Here is a 19,791-nt window from a genome sequence, read left to right on the forward strand (position 1 = left end):
AGGGATTTTATATTGCATCTCCTTATTCTTCATGTCAAATTGCATCACTTCCGATTTCTCCATATAAACTTAATGCTCCGAGCACATACCCTTTCTAAAAGTCCCTTTACATCTTGCTTCAATGCTTTTTCCAATTCATGGTATTATGAAATTTAGAAACTCTGGCTTGTGCAATGTTCAAAAAAAGAAATGCCCTTCCAATGATCCCTGGAAAAAATAAGATTCATTTTTGTCCAATCTGAAAACGAGCATTCACCATGACTCTGTTGACTGTTAGATAACCAACTTTGTGCCTGTGATATCAATATCTCTTTCATACCATGTGCTTCAATATTGTTAAAACTGTTCCTAACTGTCATCAAAAGCCTTCCATGGAAATCCATGGACACCTCAGCAACTGCATATCTTCATCAACCCAGGTAACTCATTTTAACTTTAGTTCAGGACTAATGGCCATCAGCGGGGAAATGTATTAATCAAAGCAAACAGCACAGGTTTTGTTAAGAGCCTGGTCTTACTGGGCAGGGAACAAATGGTCCTTTTAGAATACTGAAAGAGGAAAGGGGTGGGGGTAGGTAGCAGAAATTATGGAGAATATTGTTGAACTGACCAGTGCCTCTCCAATTGGGGTTATTGTTTCAATGTATTGCCCCACAGGACTTATTCTTTCTTGCCTTGACATCATTATTTCTCTCTTCCATTCCCTTCTGATTTACATTTGTTACATCTCTGATGTTCGCTCCCACTTTAACATCTTCCACCTTACTGATTTTCACAATGGACATCCAATCCCTCCACACCTCTGCACAAGGTTCATCTGAGGGCTTTTCAGTTCTTCCCTGAAAAGAATTCTCATCAATTCTATACCAACACACTTGGTGGAATGGTAAAATGGTAGAACTCATTTTTAATTTGAGAACATTTTCCTCCATCTTTACTCCCAAAGGATGTGCTTTGGCAAGAGTAATTCAAGTTTACTTAATATTGATAATATTCCTTTTTACATATTTTAGATTCTAAAGATACTTGTGAACATCCTGCAGATGTTGGTTCTTGTTGCTATCATCAAGGTAATTATCACATGTGTTTTTACATTTGGCGTGTGACCTTGCATGTTTTTAGTATTACATCCTCTATTTATATAAAGTTAGTCATCTTCCAGGAAACTCTGTTCTGGTCTTTCGGTGCAACTGGATGGACATTGGAGAGTATTACAGTCTCTCTATAAATAATTATAAGTATGCAATTCCTTTGTGATTAATTTAGTTAAATTAGTTTTATTTCGTACTGGTGAAATTAAATGTTACATTCATTGTAACCAGGGGTGCAATGTCCGGGCCCACAGTGTCCGGGCCCACAGTGTCCGGGCGTACATCGCTGTCCAGGCCTAATCAACGGCGGTCCCATATGGGACAAATCAATTTAGCCCAAAATACGGGTTGTCCCAGCTAATACGGGACAGTTGGCAACCCTAGGCAGAACAGAGCAAAATAAGAAACTATTCAATCAATGTCGCCTCCAATTCAGAACATTGATCACCCCAAAGTTAGTAGTGAAGCTGCAATAAAATTGTTTGCATTGTATTGTTTCAGGTAGAGTTACTGCCTTACAGCACCGGAGACCTGGGTTCGATCCTGACTATGGGTGCTGTCTGTATGGAGTTTGTACTTTCTCCCTGTGACCCTGTGTGGGTGGTCTGGTTTTTTCTCATATTCCAAAGATATTCAGGTTGTAGGTTAATTGGCTTCTGTAAATTGCCCCAGGTATGAAGGATGTGAAACTGGGATAACATAGAACTAGCATGTAGGTGATCGTTTGTCAGTGCGGACAAACGGTGGGCTGAAGTGCTGTTTCCATGCTGTATGTCTAAACTAAACTAAACTAAACACAATGACATTTCAGAATAATTTAATGCAACTTATATGGGGATTTTTAAAGTAAACATCTGATCTGGATCACCAGTTTGAAACCCAGAAGGAAAGTTCAAATATATACCATTATTGTTGAAAGAAATTGAGAAACTGAACAAAAAGTGAAAGCAGGCTGCGTTACCTTTGTTTATACTAACAATATTAATTCTTATTAAAGGTATTTTGGAGATAAAGGGTCCTCATGATGCTCACAGAAAACAAGGTATTTATAAAATGTGTTTACATGTACGGTCAGTAGATGCAAAATGATTAATTTAACATCAACTATTTTCTTGTCATTGGTACTGTTTTCTAGGAGATGCTGCTCTGTATCCTTTATAATGGCAGCTGTATTGCTGTTTATCCATGAACAGCTGGGATAAAATAATTTCCTTAGTCTGCCATATTGTATTAAAAAATATACCAGTGATATTTTAGGTTTAAAAAAAATGTTTTAAATTATCAACGAAAGGGAAGAGTTTTGTTTTTAAAAGCATTTTGATCAATTGGTTTTGAATCATGTCCTGTCAATTAACAAACATATGTATTAAATATAATTGAGAAAAATATGTATTCACGCCAAGGTGGGCTGTTAAAGTGCAATTGCAAATTCTTTTACGTGCAATGAATCATGCCAGGAAATGTCGTGCTCTCTCTTTTACCACTTCAATTTATACATATACAATGTATTCAGAAAGTATTCAGACCCCTTCACTTTTTCCACATTTTGTTACGTTACAGCCTTATTTTAAAATAGACTATATTCATTTTTTCATCATCAATTTACATACAATACCCAATAATAAAAAAGCGAAAACAGGTGTTTAGAAATTTTTGCAAAGTAATTGAAATGAAACAACTGAAATATCACATTTACATAAGTATTCAGACCCTTTGCTATGACACTCAAAATTGAGCTCCTGTTTCCATTGGGCGGCACGGTGGCGCAACGGTAGAGTTGCTGCTTTACAGCTAATGCAGCGCCGGAGACTCAGGTTCGATCCTGACTACGGGTGCTGTACTGTAAGGAGTTTGTACGTTCTCCCCGTGACCTGCGTGGGTTTTCTCCGAGATCTTCGGTTTCCTCCCACACTCCAAAGACATACAGGTATGTAGGTTAATTTGACTGGGTAAATGTAAAAATTGTCCCTAGTGTGTGTAGGATAGTGTTAATGTGCGGGGATCGCTGGGCGGCGCGGACTTGGTGGGCCGAAAAGGCCTGTTTCCGCGCTGTATCTGAAATATGAAAATATGAAAATATGAAATATTATCTTTGAGATGTTTCTACAACTGAATTGGAGTCCACCAGTGGTAAATTAAATTGACTGGACATGATTTGGAAAGGCACACACCTATCTATGTAAGGTCCCACAGTTGACAGTACATATCAGAGCAAAAACCAAGCCCTGAAGACGAAGGAATTGTCTGTAGACCTCCGAAACAGGATTGTGTCGAGACACAGATCTGCGGAAGGGTATAAAATTATTTCGGCTGAATTGCAGGTCCCAATGAGCACAGTTACCCACTCTTATTGAACACCAGATTATTAATCCGTCAAACATAATACAAGGACATATTGACATTATTCTATCTCATCTTTCAAGCCCCCTCTCTGAGCCAATCATAAGCCCCCATTTACTGCAACGTTTCTGCGCTACTAGCGGCAGGGGGCACGGGTCGTCGAACCAACTATTGTTCTTGTGTTTACAGGGTTAACTATTATGATCCAGCATTCAGTAACTTTCCACTGAAAAACATGCTTCCTTATCTATGTAGGAAGATTAGGATGTGTCAGTGTAGACTTGAGTACACTAGCTCTTCTTTGTGTTTAGCGAACGTTTTCATAACTCTATGGGCCACACCTGCACCAAGCCTGTTTAGCCTAGCTCTGAAGGGTACATTCACTGGAGTAAAGTTCCATTCCCAGAGTGAAGTGCTGCTCATGTTGAAAGACAAAATGGAAGAACAGCTCATAATTTTCAGGCTGGTCACAAATGACAATTCAGCTAACAGCCTGCTTAGTACATTCAGTGGATCTCTAAAAATAGTGAGAAATTATAACCAATATAGAATGGCCACTGCTTCCATATGAAATTGTGATTTTGGCATGTGAATGCTGCGTTTCACATACAAACTAATCTCCTGATTAAGGGATGAATATAATTTTCCGTTACATATCAACAATTTTAAATGGAGATGGAAATGGGCAATTTTACATGGGCATTTGATCTGCATTCATGGTTTTATACCTGGGTAGCAAGTTGAAAATGATCTCTATCGCTTCAGACAGTGAACAAATCTTAAAGCAGGAAAAATGATTTTACTTTATATTGCCTCATGCTAATTACATTATTTATATAATGTTTTTTAGATCCAGAAGCCATTTGCAGTGATACAACTGATGATTCATTTGAACGAGGTACATATAAAATACTTTTAAATAGTGATGCATAAGTAGTAGGTCATTATTTTAAGGGTTTGACTTTCTTGCATCGGTTCATTTGAGAGTAGGTTTATTTCAGTTTTTATTAGTATTTTGCAAAATTGGGTAGAGTTTTGGTTATTTTAATAAAAAGCTCACAAGGAATGAATTGACATTCAGTGTCTGTACAATCACAACTAAAATACAACTAAATCAAAAATTGATGAAACTAACGATCACAGACTCACTTTTGTGAAATAATGCACCCCTTGCAACAGAAGTTCCTGCTACAGCTTTGCCACTGTTGTTACCATTCTAAATTAGCCTTAATATCATATATAGTTAGTAGACACAAAATGCTGGAGTAACTCAGCGGGACAGGGAGCATCTCTGGACAGAAGGAATGGGTAATGTTTTGGGTCGAGACCCTTCTTCAGACTACCGAAACATCACTCATTCCTTCTCTCCAGAGATGCTGCCTGTCCCGCTGAGTTACTCCAACATTTTATATCTACCTTTGATTTAAACCACCATTTGCTGTTCTTTCCTACACATCATATATAGTAATATCTCTCTCAGCTCAACTGAGAATCCTTGAAAAGATCCAACTCCAAATATTTCTGCAACAAATTCTTCATTTTTTTTCATGCATTTGCAAATAGTTTTTTTTTTTTGTGCCCATTTTGGTAAAAACAAAGCTTCCCAGCTCAGTCTTCTAGAGTGCTTTTTCAAATTTTCATGATAAAGTTTCAAGCAGCAGTTTTTCATCAGGATAATTATATTCCACACAGGCTTGGTTCAATATATCATGGTACAATTGGACACTATTATAGGTACATGATCATAATTTATTTTAATTTCACAATACTATTTCCCCCTTGAATTTCATTGGCTGAAAAATTGGTGAAAGTTTTCCCCTAAAATTAAAATTAGTTGCAGCATGGCTTTGCAACGTTGCTTGCTGTTTTATTTCCAGAAGTATTTCAATCCAAATTCTAAAAAATTATTTTCACAAAGTGAAGCAGAATTAAATTGTTTGACCTCTCGCGCCAGTTCGTCCATTCTGTAAGAAAATGGCTGAAATTTCCACTTGCATTAATCGCACATTCACTACTTACCCAAAGATTTATTCATTTTTTAAGCACAAAGTCTTTTAGCCTCCTCAGCCCTCTTGGGTAATGCATTTCAAGGATATACCACTCTTAGGTGAAGAAATGTCCTTTTTCTGAACTGATTGACTAACCCCTACACTGAGACTGGTTCTAGACAAACCAGCCATGAGAAACATCAACTCTGCATCAGCCCTATCAAGTAAGTCATTTGCGCATTTTAATGAGATCATGTCACATTCTGAATTCATAAGCAAATAAACTGTAGATACTTGAAATCTGAAATAAAAACAGAAATTGTAATAGATGTGCAGCAGGTCAGGCAGCTTCAAAAGGGAGAGAAATGAAGTTAACATTTCAGGTAAATGACTCTTCATCAAAACTGGAATGGTGAGAAACCAAGTGTGCCTTAAGTTACAGAGGGGGAGTGGAAGAAGGAAGGTCTGTAATAGGGTGGAGACCAAAGCTGTCCAGATGACTCAGTTGCTTTTTCTGCCTTCTCAGTGAGGGAATTGATCTGTCTGTAGGAAGCAACTAGAGGAAGATCAATGGGGAAAGCTGAGAGATAAAAATACATGCTGGAGGTGTGAGATGCAGATCACAGCAGTTACTGGAAATCAGAAATAGAAAAGAATGCAGGAAATACTCATCCTAAGAGAGAGCATGTGCAGAGAGGGGAAATAAACGGAGTTACTGTTAAAGGTGGATGACCTTGCAATAGAATTGGCCCATTTTGATCCAAACAGGAAAGGTTGATTACCTGAAATTGTTGAATTCAATATTCAATCCCAAGGGCCACATCATGCTTAGCTGGAAGATGTGAAACTATTCTTTGGGCTTACTTGTGGTTCCATTGGAAGAGTGTTACAGGACAAATATAGAAAGGTCAGAGTGGAGTGCACTTCAGATTCAATGTTTGCATTTGGTGCTCAGGAAATGAATCATCCTACATTGGAGAAACCAAATACAAATTGGGTGACCACTTTACAGACCGTCACCATCAAACTGCAGGGATAATCTTAACCTTCCAGTCACCGGTATCTTTAATTCTTCACTTCACACTGCCTTTGGCTTCCTACCCTATTCCAATGAAACCCAATGTAAGCTTGAGGAACAGCACTTTATCTTCTATCCAAGCAGCCTGGGGACAATTTTGAATTCAGCTTATTCAGATAATCATTCTTTCCTGTCAGTTCTGATTTGAAGTCATCCATCTGAAACATTACCTCTGATTTTCTCCTTTTGACCTGATGTGCTGAGTATTTCCCACAACCACGATTTCAAAAACTGCTGTGTTCTACATTGCACAGTTCTAGTCTGATTTTTGTTTATTTTGCTCCTTACCTCATTCATCTGCCTCCACCTACAGTCCTCCAGACATAGAAACATAGAAACATAGAAAATAGGTGCAGGAGGAAGTCATTCGGCCCTTCGAGCCAGCACCGCCGTTCATTGTGATCATGGCTGATCACAGACATGGCTGATACAGACAGCTCTGTACACTCTCGTAGACGCCAAAAGAATAATGTCACCTGGACAACTTCGACCATGTTTCAGACGTTCACTGTTCTCTTTATTCCCCCCCTCATCTACAACTCAGAGCATGCTTGATTTGTCACCTTTCCAGTTTGATGAAGGGTTATGTCCCGGATTGTTAATTCTGTTTCTCTTTCCACAGATGTTGCCTGACCTGCTGAATACCCCAGCGTTTTCTGCATTTATTTCAGAGTGCAGACCTAGTCTGTTTGATCTCTCCTTTTAACAAACTCTCCATCCCAGAAAACAATCTGGGAAATCTTCAGTGCACTGCTCAAATCGTAAGTATATCCTTCCTTGGGTACAGAGATGAGACCTGTCCAAAATATTCCAGGTGAACTCTCGCCATATAATTGCAAGAATATGTCTCTCATGTGCTCAAATCGTTTTGTGTTTTCATCAGACTTAATTTCTTAATAAAACAATTTACAAATTCTCTGTGCAGTCTGATAGTTTGGGGTGAGCAGATTTAGATTTGCATAAACTGAAAGCAGCATTAGTGCAATATATTTGACAATGACTCATGATGAATTCTCTGTGGTGTGGTGTTACAGTAAAACTCCATTAATCTACCAAACCTGACAGGTTTTCCAGTTTGTTAGATGCTATTCCTTTTATATGCCAGCATACTTTTTAGTCACTTTTAAAAGATGTTACACAGTATATCATATTTTTTTATGTGCACCTTTTAAGTTGAATGGAGTGTGGGAAATGGGGAAGTTGGCGAAATAAATGGTAGCATGGGAAACAGAAACAGAAGTTTCAAAGGAGTGAGGGAAACAGGGGCCTGGAGAATTTCAAAAGGAGTGCAGAAATCACAGATAAGGTGTTTCAAATAGAGTGCTGGAGTCAACACCCAATGAGCCAGAGGCTGCACTAGCAGGATTTCTAAATAATGGGATTGTGTTATTGAAGTTTTACTGTATTTCTGCATTAATTATACAAAACTCTTTTTATTCATGTCAGCCTAAGAATTAATTTGGCTGCATAGGTTCATGTCATTTGGGATCCCATTACCCAGTAAACGACTTCAGATAATGTCTAATTTTCCACAGAGAAAGTAATGTCTGTACTGCATCATGTATGCATCCACTTTTCAACTCTTTATTATGTGTACAGGAGGCCAGGTAATTTGTCATGATCCCCCCTGGTGAATGAACAGGGAAATTAAATCAGAGCTTAACACATTGTTAACTTTTGCAATTATGCGAAGTCACATTTCGAAAATTATCTTCAGCTTTGTGAAGAATAAATTACGTAACATGAAAACACCCAAATTTATGAAGTAAAGGCACTTGTCATAGCAAACCTTTCTGGTGTAGCTTCTACATTGTTACCTGTGGTCCAAATTGGCTCTAGTTCATTAATTAATATTAAACTCATTGATAACTTTATCCTTTCAGGTCAACCCAGAACCTTTGAAAACTTTCAGGTGCTATATCCAATGCAGAACCCCAGATTGTCATGAGCTGGGGATAATAAAATAGCAAAGTACTGATCTTGCATTATAGTGAATAGGTTCCTTTGTGAATCTGCATTCACGAGAGAACTAGTATCTTTGTCTTTTTGTTAGAACTGAATTATCTGCTTTACAAAAAAAATCATTTTTTTAACTTTCCAGAATTTAGAAAAATGCATTTTGATTATAATATTAGCAAGCAAAATATTCAACTATACCTATGTTGGCTAATCCAGATTAATGAGCACATTGTTATTATCCTTGAAAGGTTATAGTTCTTTTACTGATACTTTACAAGAGGAATTCCTGTCTATTCAAAAAGGTAAACCACGAAGCGATCTTCTACCATTTCTTTTTTTAAATCATTACAATTTTAAAAGTATAATTACTTGTTTTAGAATTTTAATCTCATTGAACTTGTTCTGGTTAACTGAATATAGAGCAATACAGCACATAAACATGCCCCTCATACCAACTTATACATGCTGATTAGGTTGCTTAACCAAGCTAGTCCCACGCCTGCGCCATATCTCTCCTCTTTCCCATTTACTTATCTAACAGTGTATTAAATGTTGTAATTGTACCTGCCTCTACTACTTTTTCTGGCACCCCATTCACTTATGTAAAAGCTTGCTATGTTGTAATTATCAGGCATTTCCTTGCAGCCTTTCTGAATTAGAGGCACAACATGAGCCATTCACCTATCTTCCGGCACTCACCCAGGGCTACCAATGATACAAATATTTCTGCCAGGAGCCCACATGTTTTCCTTGCTTCCCAAGATAGAGCTGTGTCTGCAAAATGAACAGTTATCCTCATCTTTCTGTAGCATTTGATATCATATCATTTGATACACATGACCACAACACCTTCATTCTCTATAGTACTTCCAATGTACTTCCCCTGCTAACTCCAATACTCCTGCAATTATTTATATTTCCATTAATATCCAGAAATCTATTGATCTCTGATTTGAATTAACACAATTACTAAGGTTCCACAGCCTTCCCGAATAAAAAAAATTCCAAACGTTCACCTGCCTTTGATTCAAGAAATTTCTCATCAGTCTTAGACAGCTGATCTCTTAGTCGTAACTTTAATTCCAATCCTAAACTCCTCAGCCAGGGGAACATCTGCCCTGTAGCTAGCCTGATAAGCCTTATGAGAATGTGGTAAATTTCAGATGTTTCTGTTTGTTCCAAACTAAAGAAAATAGAATCCTAATCTATTCAATCTCCCATCATATGGCAAATTTATCAGACCTGGAATCAGTCTTGCACTCCTTTAATGGCACATATATACTTAGGTAAGGGTATCACTCTACACAATGCTCCAGGGACATTTTAACTAGGGTCCCCATGCAATGTAATAATTTTCCTTAATTTTCTCGTGTTCAAATTCTCGTGTAATAAACACACCATATGCCTTTCTAATCACCTGCTACATCAGTATGTTGACTTTAGTGATGTGTAGAAGCACACCTAGACCCCTTTGAACATCATCATTACCGATTCTCTCACCATTTGAAAAATCTGCTGTATTGTGTTACATTCACCAAACTGAGAAACCTCACGTTTTTGTACATTATATTCCATCAGCTAAAGTTTTGCCTATACATTCAGCCTATCCCTTGAAGTCTCTTTTCATGCTCCTATGCAATCGCAACTCCATCTAATTTAATATGATCAGCAAACCTTAGAAATATAATGTTCATTTACCTCAGCCAAATTATCAATGTAGATTCTAAATAACTTTGGCCAATTACCAGTCCCCGTGATACCCCATTGGTCACAGAGCACTATTCTGAGAAAGATCTAATTATTCCCACTGTTTGCTATCTTTTGATAACCAATTCTTATTCTATATCAATGTGTTACATCCAATTCCATTTGCTCAAATCTTGTTTGGGACCAATTGAAAATCCAAATGCACCACATCCATTATTTTTTCTTCATCACCTCTAATAGCTACGTTCTCAAAGAACTCTGACAGATTAATCAAAAATGCTTTTCCTTTCAAAAGTCCATGCTGACTCTGTTCAATGTAATTAATATTTACAGGTGGTGTTATTATATGCTGCAGGATACAATAAAGATCGAGAAGGAGGGGAGGGGTAGTAGTGTTGATTAAAGATAATATTAAAGTGCAGGAGAGAGAGGATGCTGCAGAATGGTGAAAGACAGGTTAGAAATAAAAAGCTGATAAATTATACTCAGCGGGACAGACAGCATCTTTGGAGAGAAGGAATAGGTGACGTTTTGGGTCAAGACCCTTCTTTAGACTGAGAGTCAGGGGACAGGGAAACTAGAGATATGGAAGGGTACAAAGAATGTGTAAGGTGTGAAAAGGACAATTTAAAGCAGACAACAATCAAGGAAATGTACAATGGTTCATTTTGTTTCCTCCCACACTCCAAAGACGTACAGGTATGTAGGTTAATTGGCTGGGTAAATGTAAAAATTGTCCCTAGTGGGTGTAGGATAGTGTTAATGTACGGGGATCGCTGGGCGGCACGGACTTGGTGGGCCGAAAAGGCCTGTTTCCGGCTGTATATATATGATATGATGATATGATATGATGATTGTCGGCCGAGGGGAGGGTGACAACGAGACGTACAAACAGTAAAATTAATCAGGACAGTGATACAAGTAGGATAACTAGGCTGGGAGAGGGGCAAAGAGGGAAAGCAAGGGCTACTTGAAGTTAGAGAAATGCAATATTCATGCCACTGGGTTGGAGGATGCCCAAGCAAAACATGAGGTGCTATCCCTCCAATTTACTTTTGGCCTCAGACAGTAAGGTTAATATGGGAATGAGAAGGGGAGTTAACGTGTTTGGCAACTGGATGATTGTGTCGGCCCAGGCGGGCTGAGCGAAGATGTTCAGTGAAACAATCACCCAGTCTGCTCTTGGTCTCGCCGATAATTGGGAACCTCTGTTTCCCCTGAAAGGACTGTCGGGGTTCTTGGACAGAGTTGAGGGAGAACATATAGGGTCAGGTATTGCATCTCCTGCGGTTGCATTACCTGGGGAGTGGGTGGTTTGGGTGAGAAGGGATGAGTGAGCCAGGGAGTTGTGGAGGGAATGGTCTTTTCAGGTGAGGCAGAGGTTCACTTGCACCTCCTCGAACCTTATCTACTGTATCTGCTGTTCTAGGTGTGCACTCCTATATACCAGGGAGACTTAATACAATTGTAGCTCCCTCCTCTTTTATTCTGGATCTTGTCTAATAGAAGGAAACCACTTTATTGAACCGTCCTACCTTTAAAAAGATACCTTGAAAGAAATGTGGACATACTTTTTAATGTCTCTCCATTTCTCAATGTCACTCAATATCCTCCCATTACATATTCTCTTGCTTTTGCACTACTCAAATGCATTGCCTCACACTTTGCTGTAATTAATTCTATTGGGCATTTTTCTGCATTATTATTCAGACGATATCCTACAACCTAAAGCTTTCCTCTTTTCATTGTAAATATATGGCAATTTTTGGTTTGCCATGTAAAACTTTGTCAAAAGCCTAGATGAAATCCATGCAGATTGCATCAAACACACATTCATCATTGACCCACCATTTTACCTCCTCAAAATATTCATGTGTTAATCAGACGTTACCTTCCTTAGACTAATCTGAGTGAACTGTCCTTGATAGGCCTGTGTCTTCCTAATTGAAGAGATATATTGTCTCTTTGATCATAATAATTCTCCATCTCCAAAGTTAAACAAAATGAGCTTTAATTTTTTTAGTTATCTCTTCCATCTATTGTAAACAATAGCAGAAATGCTCGCAATACCCTAAACCTCTGATGCTATTTCTGTTGAATAAATTGTATTCAAAGCCTCAACACTTTATTTATTTCAGTGGGCAAGGATATATTTCATTTGGGCCTGGTGATTTACCAATTTTTCAAGATGCAAAACCCATGAATACATTGTATTTCACCACCCATGTCATATCTCTCAATCACCTAACTACAGCATTACCTTTATCTCCTTCCTTTCGCAAAATTCGCAAAATGTTATCAATGTCCTCCACGTCCTTACACTGGTTATGCTGTTGGCATGTTCCATTCTTTCCTTTGTTATGTTCTTGCTTTTATATACATAAGCATTGTTAGATTTTCTGTTATTTTATTGCTAATATTTATTCATATCCTCCTTTGCTTTCCTAATTTCTCTGTTATTTTCATTTTCTGAGGTCTTCCAACCTTTTGTAGTAGGCTTTCTGAGTAAACAATATTCCTAAATTATGCTAATTTTTCATTTCAGTTATACAAGCGCTTGGAAAAGAAAGTGCAATGTTATGTGACAAAGGCACACAAACAGAAAAATGCTCCAAGAAAGGTAAATGTTAGTTTTTTTTCTTTTGACTTGCAGAATATTTTAACTGCAAGATTTACTAGATAGCCATCTTACTACCTTTGAATGATTGTATTGATTTGCAAACATTTATGGCTCTTGTATTTATTAATGGAACTGGAATTCATAATTGGTGCAGTATATATGCATCTATAAAGTAAAGTATGAATGTGTTTTTTATGATCATTGCAAGTATAACATTTAAAGATAAAAATGTTCTTGCTTATTACCACCTTTTAATGGCTTCTTTAAGTTCACAGGAGAGAGAAAATGATTGAATTGTAGAGAGTCATTTTTTGTTCTTGGACTTTGGTTTTCTCTGGTAAACCTGCTCTTATTACCTTTTACGTCATGCTCAAAGATATGCGCTACCTTTTATCTGCAATGCAACTGTCCTAATACTGAAGAAGGGTCTCGACCCAAAATGTCACCTATTCCTGTTCTCCAGAGATGCTGCCTGACCCACTAAATTACTCCATCATTTCATATTTTTCTGCTGAACAACCTTCGCTCAGTCCACCTTGGCCTACACAATCTCCCGGCTGCCAAACACTTTAACTCCCTTTCCCATTCCCATACTGATATTTCTGTCCTGGGACTCCTCCACTATCACAGTGAGGCCAAATGCAAATTGGAGGAACAGCACCTCATATTTTGCTTGGGCAGCATACAATCCTGTGGTTATGACTATTGATTTTTCTAACTTCATGGAATCTTTGCATTCCCTCTACATCTCTCCCCCACCCTCACCGTTCTACTAGTTTCACTGTCATCCTGATTAGTTTCACTGTTTCACTTGTCAATACACCTTCGCAGCCAACAATGGACTCCACCTTTCCTTGATAATCATTTTTTGCTTTAATTTGTCCTTTTGCATACTTCTCATTCATTTGTACTTTGTATCTCTTCATATCTCGTTTCCCCCTCCCATGACTCGCAGTCTGAAGAAGGGTCTCGATCAGAAACGTTACCTATTCCTTTTCTTCACAGATGCTGCAAGACCTGCTGAGTTACTCCAGAATTTTATGTCTCTCTCCTTGTCCTAATACTGATATTTCCACCGATCTTGTTAGGAGTTTCAGGATTTTGATCCACCGGTTAAGATAGTAAAAAACCAAGTCGGAACTTTAAGTTTTTGATGGTGGTTGCATTGTTTTACTGATGTTGTTGATAGTGATGAGAGATTGCTTCAGTAAGAAATGTGTTCTGAACCAATTGCCAAAATTTAGTTTTAGTTTTATAGATACAGCATCGAAACATGCCCTTCAGCTCACCGAGTCCCCAAATTGACACCACTTGACACCAAGGTGCTGAACATTTGAACAGCAATCCCATGGTAATATTATAAGAAAATAACTGCAGATGCTGGTACAAATCGAAGGTATTTATTCACAAAATGCTGGAGTAACTCAGCAGGTCAGGCAGCATCTCGGGAGAGAAGGAATGGGTGACGTTTCGGGTCGAGACCCTTCTTCAGACCGATGTCAGGGGGGCGGGTCAAAGGAAGGATATAGGTGGAGACAGGAAGATAGAGGGAGATCTGGGAAGGAGGAGGGGAAGAGAGGGACAGAGGAACTATCTAAAGTTGGAGAAGTCGATGTTCATACCACTGGGCTGCAAGCTGCCCAGGCGAAATATGAGGTGCTGTTCCTCCAATTTCCGGTGGGCCTCACTATGGCACTGGAGGAGACCCATGACAGAAAGGTCAGACTGGGAATGGGAGGGGGAGTTGAAGTGCTCGGCCACCGGGAGATCAGTTTGGTCAATTAAGCCTGTTTATAATTTTCTATCATATCATTGATTTGAGCTTTATTGAAGATGCTTTGACAGACAGTGAGATCAGTAATTAAATAACTTTTGTTCCTAGATTAATTTCAATCACACCAAGTTCATTCAGTAATTTTCCTTAATTTAGTGAATCTTCATAACAAACTACGAACTGACAAGATACAGAAAATGATCAGTGGGAGATTTACTTAATTTTACAGTCATGGATGCATACAGCACAGAAACAACCCCTTTGACCTAATTCATCAATGCCGACTGATACCTCTTCTAAACTATTTGCCCACGTATGCCCCATATTCCCCAAAACCTTTCCTGTCCATGTACCTATCCAAGTATCTTTTAAATGCTGTTATCATATCTGCCACAAGTACCTCTTCTGCCAGTTTGTTCCATATACTCACTCTGAGTGAAAAAGTTGCCTCTCGGGCTCCTATTAAATATTCCCCTCTTATGAGGGGGCGGCATCAAAAGCAGGAGTAAGGCAAGTAAAAGGCTGGAAGTTGGAATGGAAGGTGATGAAAGGGGGTCAGTGAACAGAACAGGCAGGAGCATGTCAGGGAGCAAGGGAGGGCCGTGGAATTGAATTGCATTTATTTTAATGCCAGAGGCATGATGGGTAAAACAGATGAACTCAAGGCCTGGATAGGTATTTACGACTGGGACGTTGTAGCTGTTAAGGATATGGCTATGAGAGAGACAGGACTGACAGCTAAATGAGCCAGGGCAGGTCGTCTAACAAAAATATGATTTTTTAAAAATATGGTAGCAAAGAATATTGATGAAGGCAAAGCAGTGGTTGTGATGTACATGGCCTTCAGGAAGGTTTTTGATTTTTTCACTTTGGGAGGTCGGTGAGCACCTATCTGAAAGTGACAACACATACAGATAAGGTAATGGAAAGGGCATTTGGTATGCTTTCCTTCATCTGTAAGCCATTGAGTGTAAGTGTCAGGACTCATGTGGCTTGTATAAAATATTGGTTAGCCCTCTTGTGTACAATTCTCGTCACCACATTACAGGAAGGATATGGTAGCAATAGAGTGTGCAAAAGAAATTCACCAGCATGTTGCCTGGAATAGAGGGCTGTATTCGCTGTATCCACTGCTTCGCCGATGATATCCAGCTCCTCATCTCCACCAAGTCAATCTCCACCACCACACACTCTACACTGACAAACTGCATCACTGAAATAAAATCTTGGCTTCAATCAAATTTCCTCAAACTCAACTGCAACAAATCTGAAATCATCATCATTGGTCCAAAAACGCTCACCAAATCCACCCAAAACTTCATCCTCAATATTGATGGTCTCCCAGTATCCACCTCCCCTCACATCCGGAATCTTGGAATCATCTTTGATCAAACCCTCTCCTTCGACAAACACATCAAACACATCACAAAGACAGCCTTCTTCCACCTCAAAAACATTGCCCGTCTCCGTCCATCCCTCTCCTCCACAGCTGCAGAAACCCTCATCCACGCCTTCATCACCTCCCGTCTGGACTACTGCAACAGCCTCCTCTATGGCGCACCCTCAAAAATCATCAGTAAACTTCAATACATTCAAAACTCCGCTGCCCGTCTACTCACCCACACCCCGATCCGTGACCATATCACCCCCGTCCTTTACAAACTCCACTGGCTCCCCATCCCCCAGAGAATCCAGTACAAAATCCTCCTCATGACCTACAAAGCCCTCCATAACCTGGCCCCATCCTACCTGACTGACCTCCTCCACAGGCACACTCCCACCTGCACCCTCCGCTCTGCTGCTGCCAATCTCCTATCCCCCCCCCATCCGGACCAAACTCAGATCCTGGGGGGACAGGGCTTTCTCCATCGCTGCTCCCACCCTATGGAACTCACTACCCCAAACCGTCAGAGACTCCTCCTCACTCACCACATTCAAAACATCACTGAAGTCTTACCTGTTCAGTACTGCCTTCAACCACTGAAGGTCACCTCACCTTCTGTCTCCTTTCTCTGTTTGTTTACTTATTTATCTATTTATTCACTTCCCTATGTTCTTTAAATCCCTGTAAAGCGTCTTTGAGTGTATGAAAAGCGCTATATAAATGTAATACATTATTATTATTATTATTATTATTTATATGGGCTGGGTTTGTTCTCACAAGCATATAGGAGGCTGAACGGTGAACTGAAGGGCATAGATAAGTTTGTGAGTCAGAATCTTTTTTTCTTGGGCTGGATGTACAGAACTATGGGGCACAGGTTTAAAGTCGGGGAGAAAAATTTTAAGGAAATCTGAGGGGTATGTGTTTCCACACAGAGGGTGGTGGTTATCTGGAATACGCTACCAGAAGAGGTGGTAGAGGCCGACACAAATACAATGTTTAAAAAGCAATTGGACAGGTACATGAACAGGAAGGGCATGGAGGGGTTTGAGCCTAATGTAGACAAATGGAATCGGGGCAGAGAGGCATCACAGTTAGCATACATAAGGTGGGCCGAAGGGGCCCCATTTTTATTCTGGGAAACCTTTTTTTTAAAGCAGAGATATAAATGAAAATTTAAACAAAAAATGTTCCTCTCCATTATATCCTATCATAGGATGTTGTCTGGATTCAAGGACTTTAGTTAAGGGAGAGACATGAGTGGGCTGTGTTTGTTTTCCTTAGAGCAAAGGAGTCCTTTGGGTTGACCTTCGCATGATAAAATTTCAGGTATCACTGATACGATAGATGGTTAGAATCTTTATCCCATTGTAGGAATATAAAAAGCAAGAGGGTGTTGGTTCAAGGTGAGAAAAAAGAAAATTAAAAGGGAATTTAAGGGAAAACGTTTTTGCAATGCCTGATGAGATGGTGGAGATGGATTTAGTCACTCTGTTTAAGAGACATTTCGACAGGCACAAATGGGTAAGCATTGATGGATCTGATCCTAGTGTGGCCAATTGGGATTAATATAAATGTGCAAAAAGTCAACATGAATGTGGTGAGTCAAATAACTCATTCTTGTGCTGTACAACTCTGTATCTCTATATAATAAGAATGCTCTCTCTTATAAATATTTTATAAATCTTATAAATGTTGTTAATTTTACATTTCAGCTAAACAAAAACGTGGGTCTTGTGGCTCAGGTACACAGACAGAACTGGCATTTTCAGGTATATCTTAAAATTTAAAACCTACAATGTAGTCCATTAGAATTAAGTTGTCTTTTTCATATCTACTGTATTCTTACAGAATTTCTATTAAGTTTTGAAACAAATATGAACTTTAAAGTTATTTAGTTTTGCCACTGGTAGGAACTAATTCAGAAAATGTCAAGTGAAAGCATTGTGCCATTGTCCCGGCTGCTTTACTGAATCCTTCTCCAATTTTGGAAAGTGTTCCTCTTTGCAGTCATATAGATGTGAGAAAAGGTTATAGGATAAATTATAGTAGTCTTGTAGCATGGAAATAAGTTCTTCCACCAATCAAGTCCCCACTGATCATCATGCACCCATTTGCATCAATCCTACTTTATTCTCACCATCAACTCCACTCCAGCCACTCCAGTCAGATTCTACCATTCACCTATACAATTGGGACAATTTATGGTGGCCAATTAATCTGCCAACATTCACGTCTTACACCGTAGGAGGAAACCAAAGCCCCTGGAGCAGAATGCCAATGGGGCGATGATATCTGTTCCAAGAGACACAAGTGTGCCTCTTCCCAGGATCCTCGACTTCCTGACCAACAGACCACAATCAGTGAGGATAGGGGACAAATCATCTATGATAATCCACAACACTAGTGCCCTGCCATGATGCTTTCTCAGCATCCACCACCGTTGTGGGCTGGGTATCAAATAATAACGAGACGACGTACAGGAAGGAGATTGAGAACATCATGATCTGGTGTCAGGACAACTTTCCCTCAATGTCAGCAAGACAAAGGACAATGTTCGACTTCAGGAAGCAAAGCAGTACACATACCCCGGTTGACGGCGCCAAAGTAGAGATGGTTGAAAACTTTAGGTTCCTTGGAGTAAATAACACCAGCAACTTGCCCTGGACTAGCCATATCAAAGCAATGGCTAAGAGAGCACACCGATGCCTCTACTTCCTTAGATGACTTAGGAGGTTTGGCATGTCCCCAGTGGGAGGGGGTACCAGGGTTATGTTTCTGTTTATCGAACCAGCAGTAGAACTCGTTCAGATGAAGATTGTCCAAGGAGTGGGGGGGGGTTTCCTCTTGTAGCTTGTGATTTCTTGCAAGCCCTTCCAAACTGAAGAAGAGTCATTCGCTGAGAACTTCCTCCTCAACTTCTCAGAGTACCTTTCCGTGACAGCTCTGATTCCTCTTCTCAACTTGTACTTGGCCTGCCTGTAGAGGACTGCATCCCCGCTCCTGTAGGATCTACCCCTGCAAGCGTCAAAATGCCTAAAGTCAAGTCAAAGCCTTGTAAAAAACTGAACGATTTGGTGAGAGTGTACGGGAGTGATATATTTTCTACAGACAACTGTGTGCTGTTTTGCAAAGCATGTGAGAAAGCAGTGAATCATGAGAAGAAATATTTCGTCTCCCAACATATACAGACAGCTAAACCCAAGTCGGCAGCAGAGAAACTGAAGGCGGGAAATACGCAAGCTTGTCTCCTCACTACATTTACTTCTGGTTCCAGTCGCAAATCTGAGTTTTTGAGTGATCTGTGCAAGGCATTCATTGATGCTGGAATTCCACTGGAAATTGGAAAACAAATCTTTCAGAGGTTTTTTAGAGAAATACACAGAAGAACATATGTCATCATTATAGAAAAATTATGTTGACAGCAACTTCAACATTGTTGTGCAGAAAATTAGAGATGAAGTTGCATGCAACAGAATATGGATCTCAATAGACGAGACAACCAATGCTGTGGGGAGATATGTTGCCAATGTGGTCATCGGTACACTGGAGGCAGGTCAACCATCAAAGCAGTATTTGTTTAAATTGGAAGTATTGGAGAAGTCAAACAGCTCAGTTTTACATCTTCACTTGCTGTACTTTGGCCAGAAGGCAGCAGCTCTGCTGGTTGCATCATGGTCCTGCAGTTGATAAGTGATTGGATTTGGAAAGTTGAGGGGAGATCCGTTGAGGAAGTACCAGCATCTTTTTTAGAATTTACCTTTGTATTCATGTGGAAGGCCTTGATTGTTGCTCCATTGCTGGCTTAGGTTTCACTGTGTCATCTATTGCTGACTGCCCTTTACTACTG

The 19,791-nt window shown here is 39.5% G+C and overlaps 1 protein-coding gene across 1 annotated transcript in view; it reads left to right on the forward strand.

Moving 5' to 3' along the window:
- Positions 1-7,192: 7,192 nt before the first annotated feature.
- The window catches only part of LOC144606075 (uncharacterized), a 74,783-nt gene continuing 62,184 nt past the window's right edge, over positions 7,193-19,791 (forward strand). Inside the window, exons 1-3 of the mRNA XM_078421877.1 lie at positions 7,193-7,258; positions 12,709-12,783; positions 17,657-17,713. Of these exons, the coding sequence (XP_078278003.1) occupies positions 12,738-12,783; positions 17,657-17,713 (103 nt within the window). The 5' untranslated portion in view covers positions 7,193-7,258; positions 12,709-12,737. The remainder of the gene's footprint in view (positions 7,259-12,708; positions 12,784-17,656; positions 17,714-19,791) is intronic.

The sequence above is a fragment of the Rhinoraja longicauda genome, chromosome 25 (assembly GCF_053455715.1).
Source record: "Rhinoraja longicauda isolate Sanriku21f chromosome 25, sRhiLon1.1, whole genome shotgun sequence".
In the NCBI taxonomy this organism is placed as follows: Eukaryota; Metazoa; Chordata; class Chondrichthyes; order Rajiformes; family Arhynchobatidae; genus Rhinoraja; species Rhinoraja longicauda.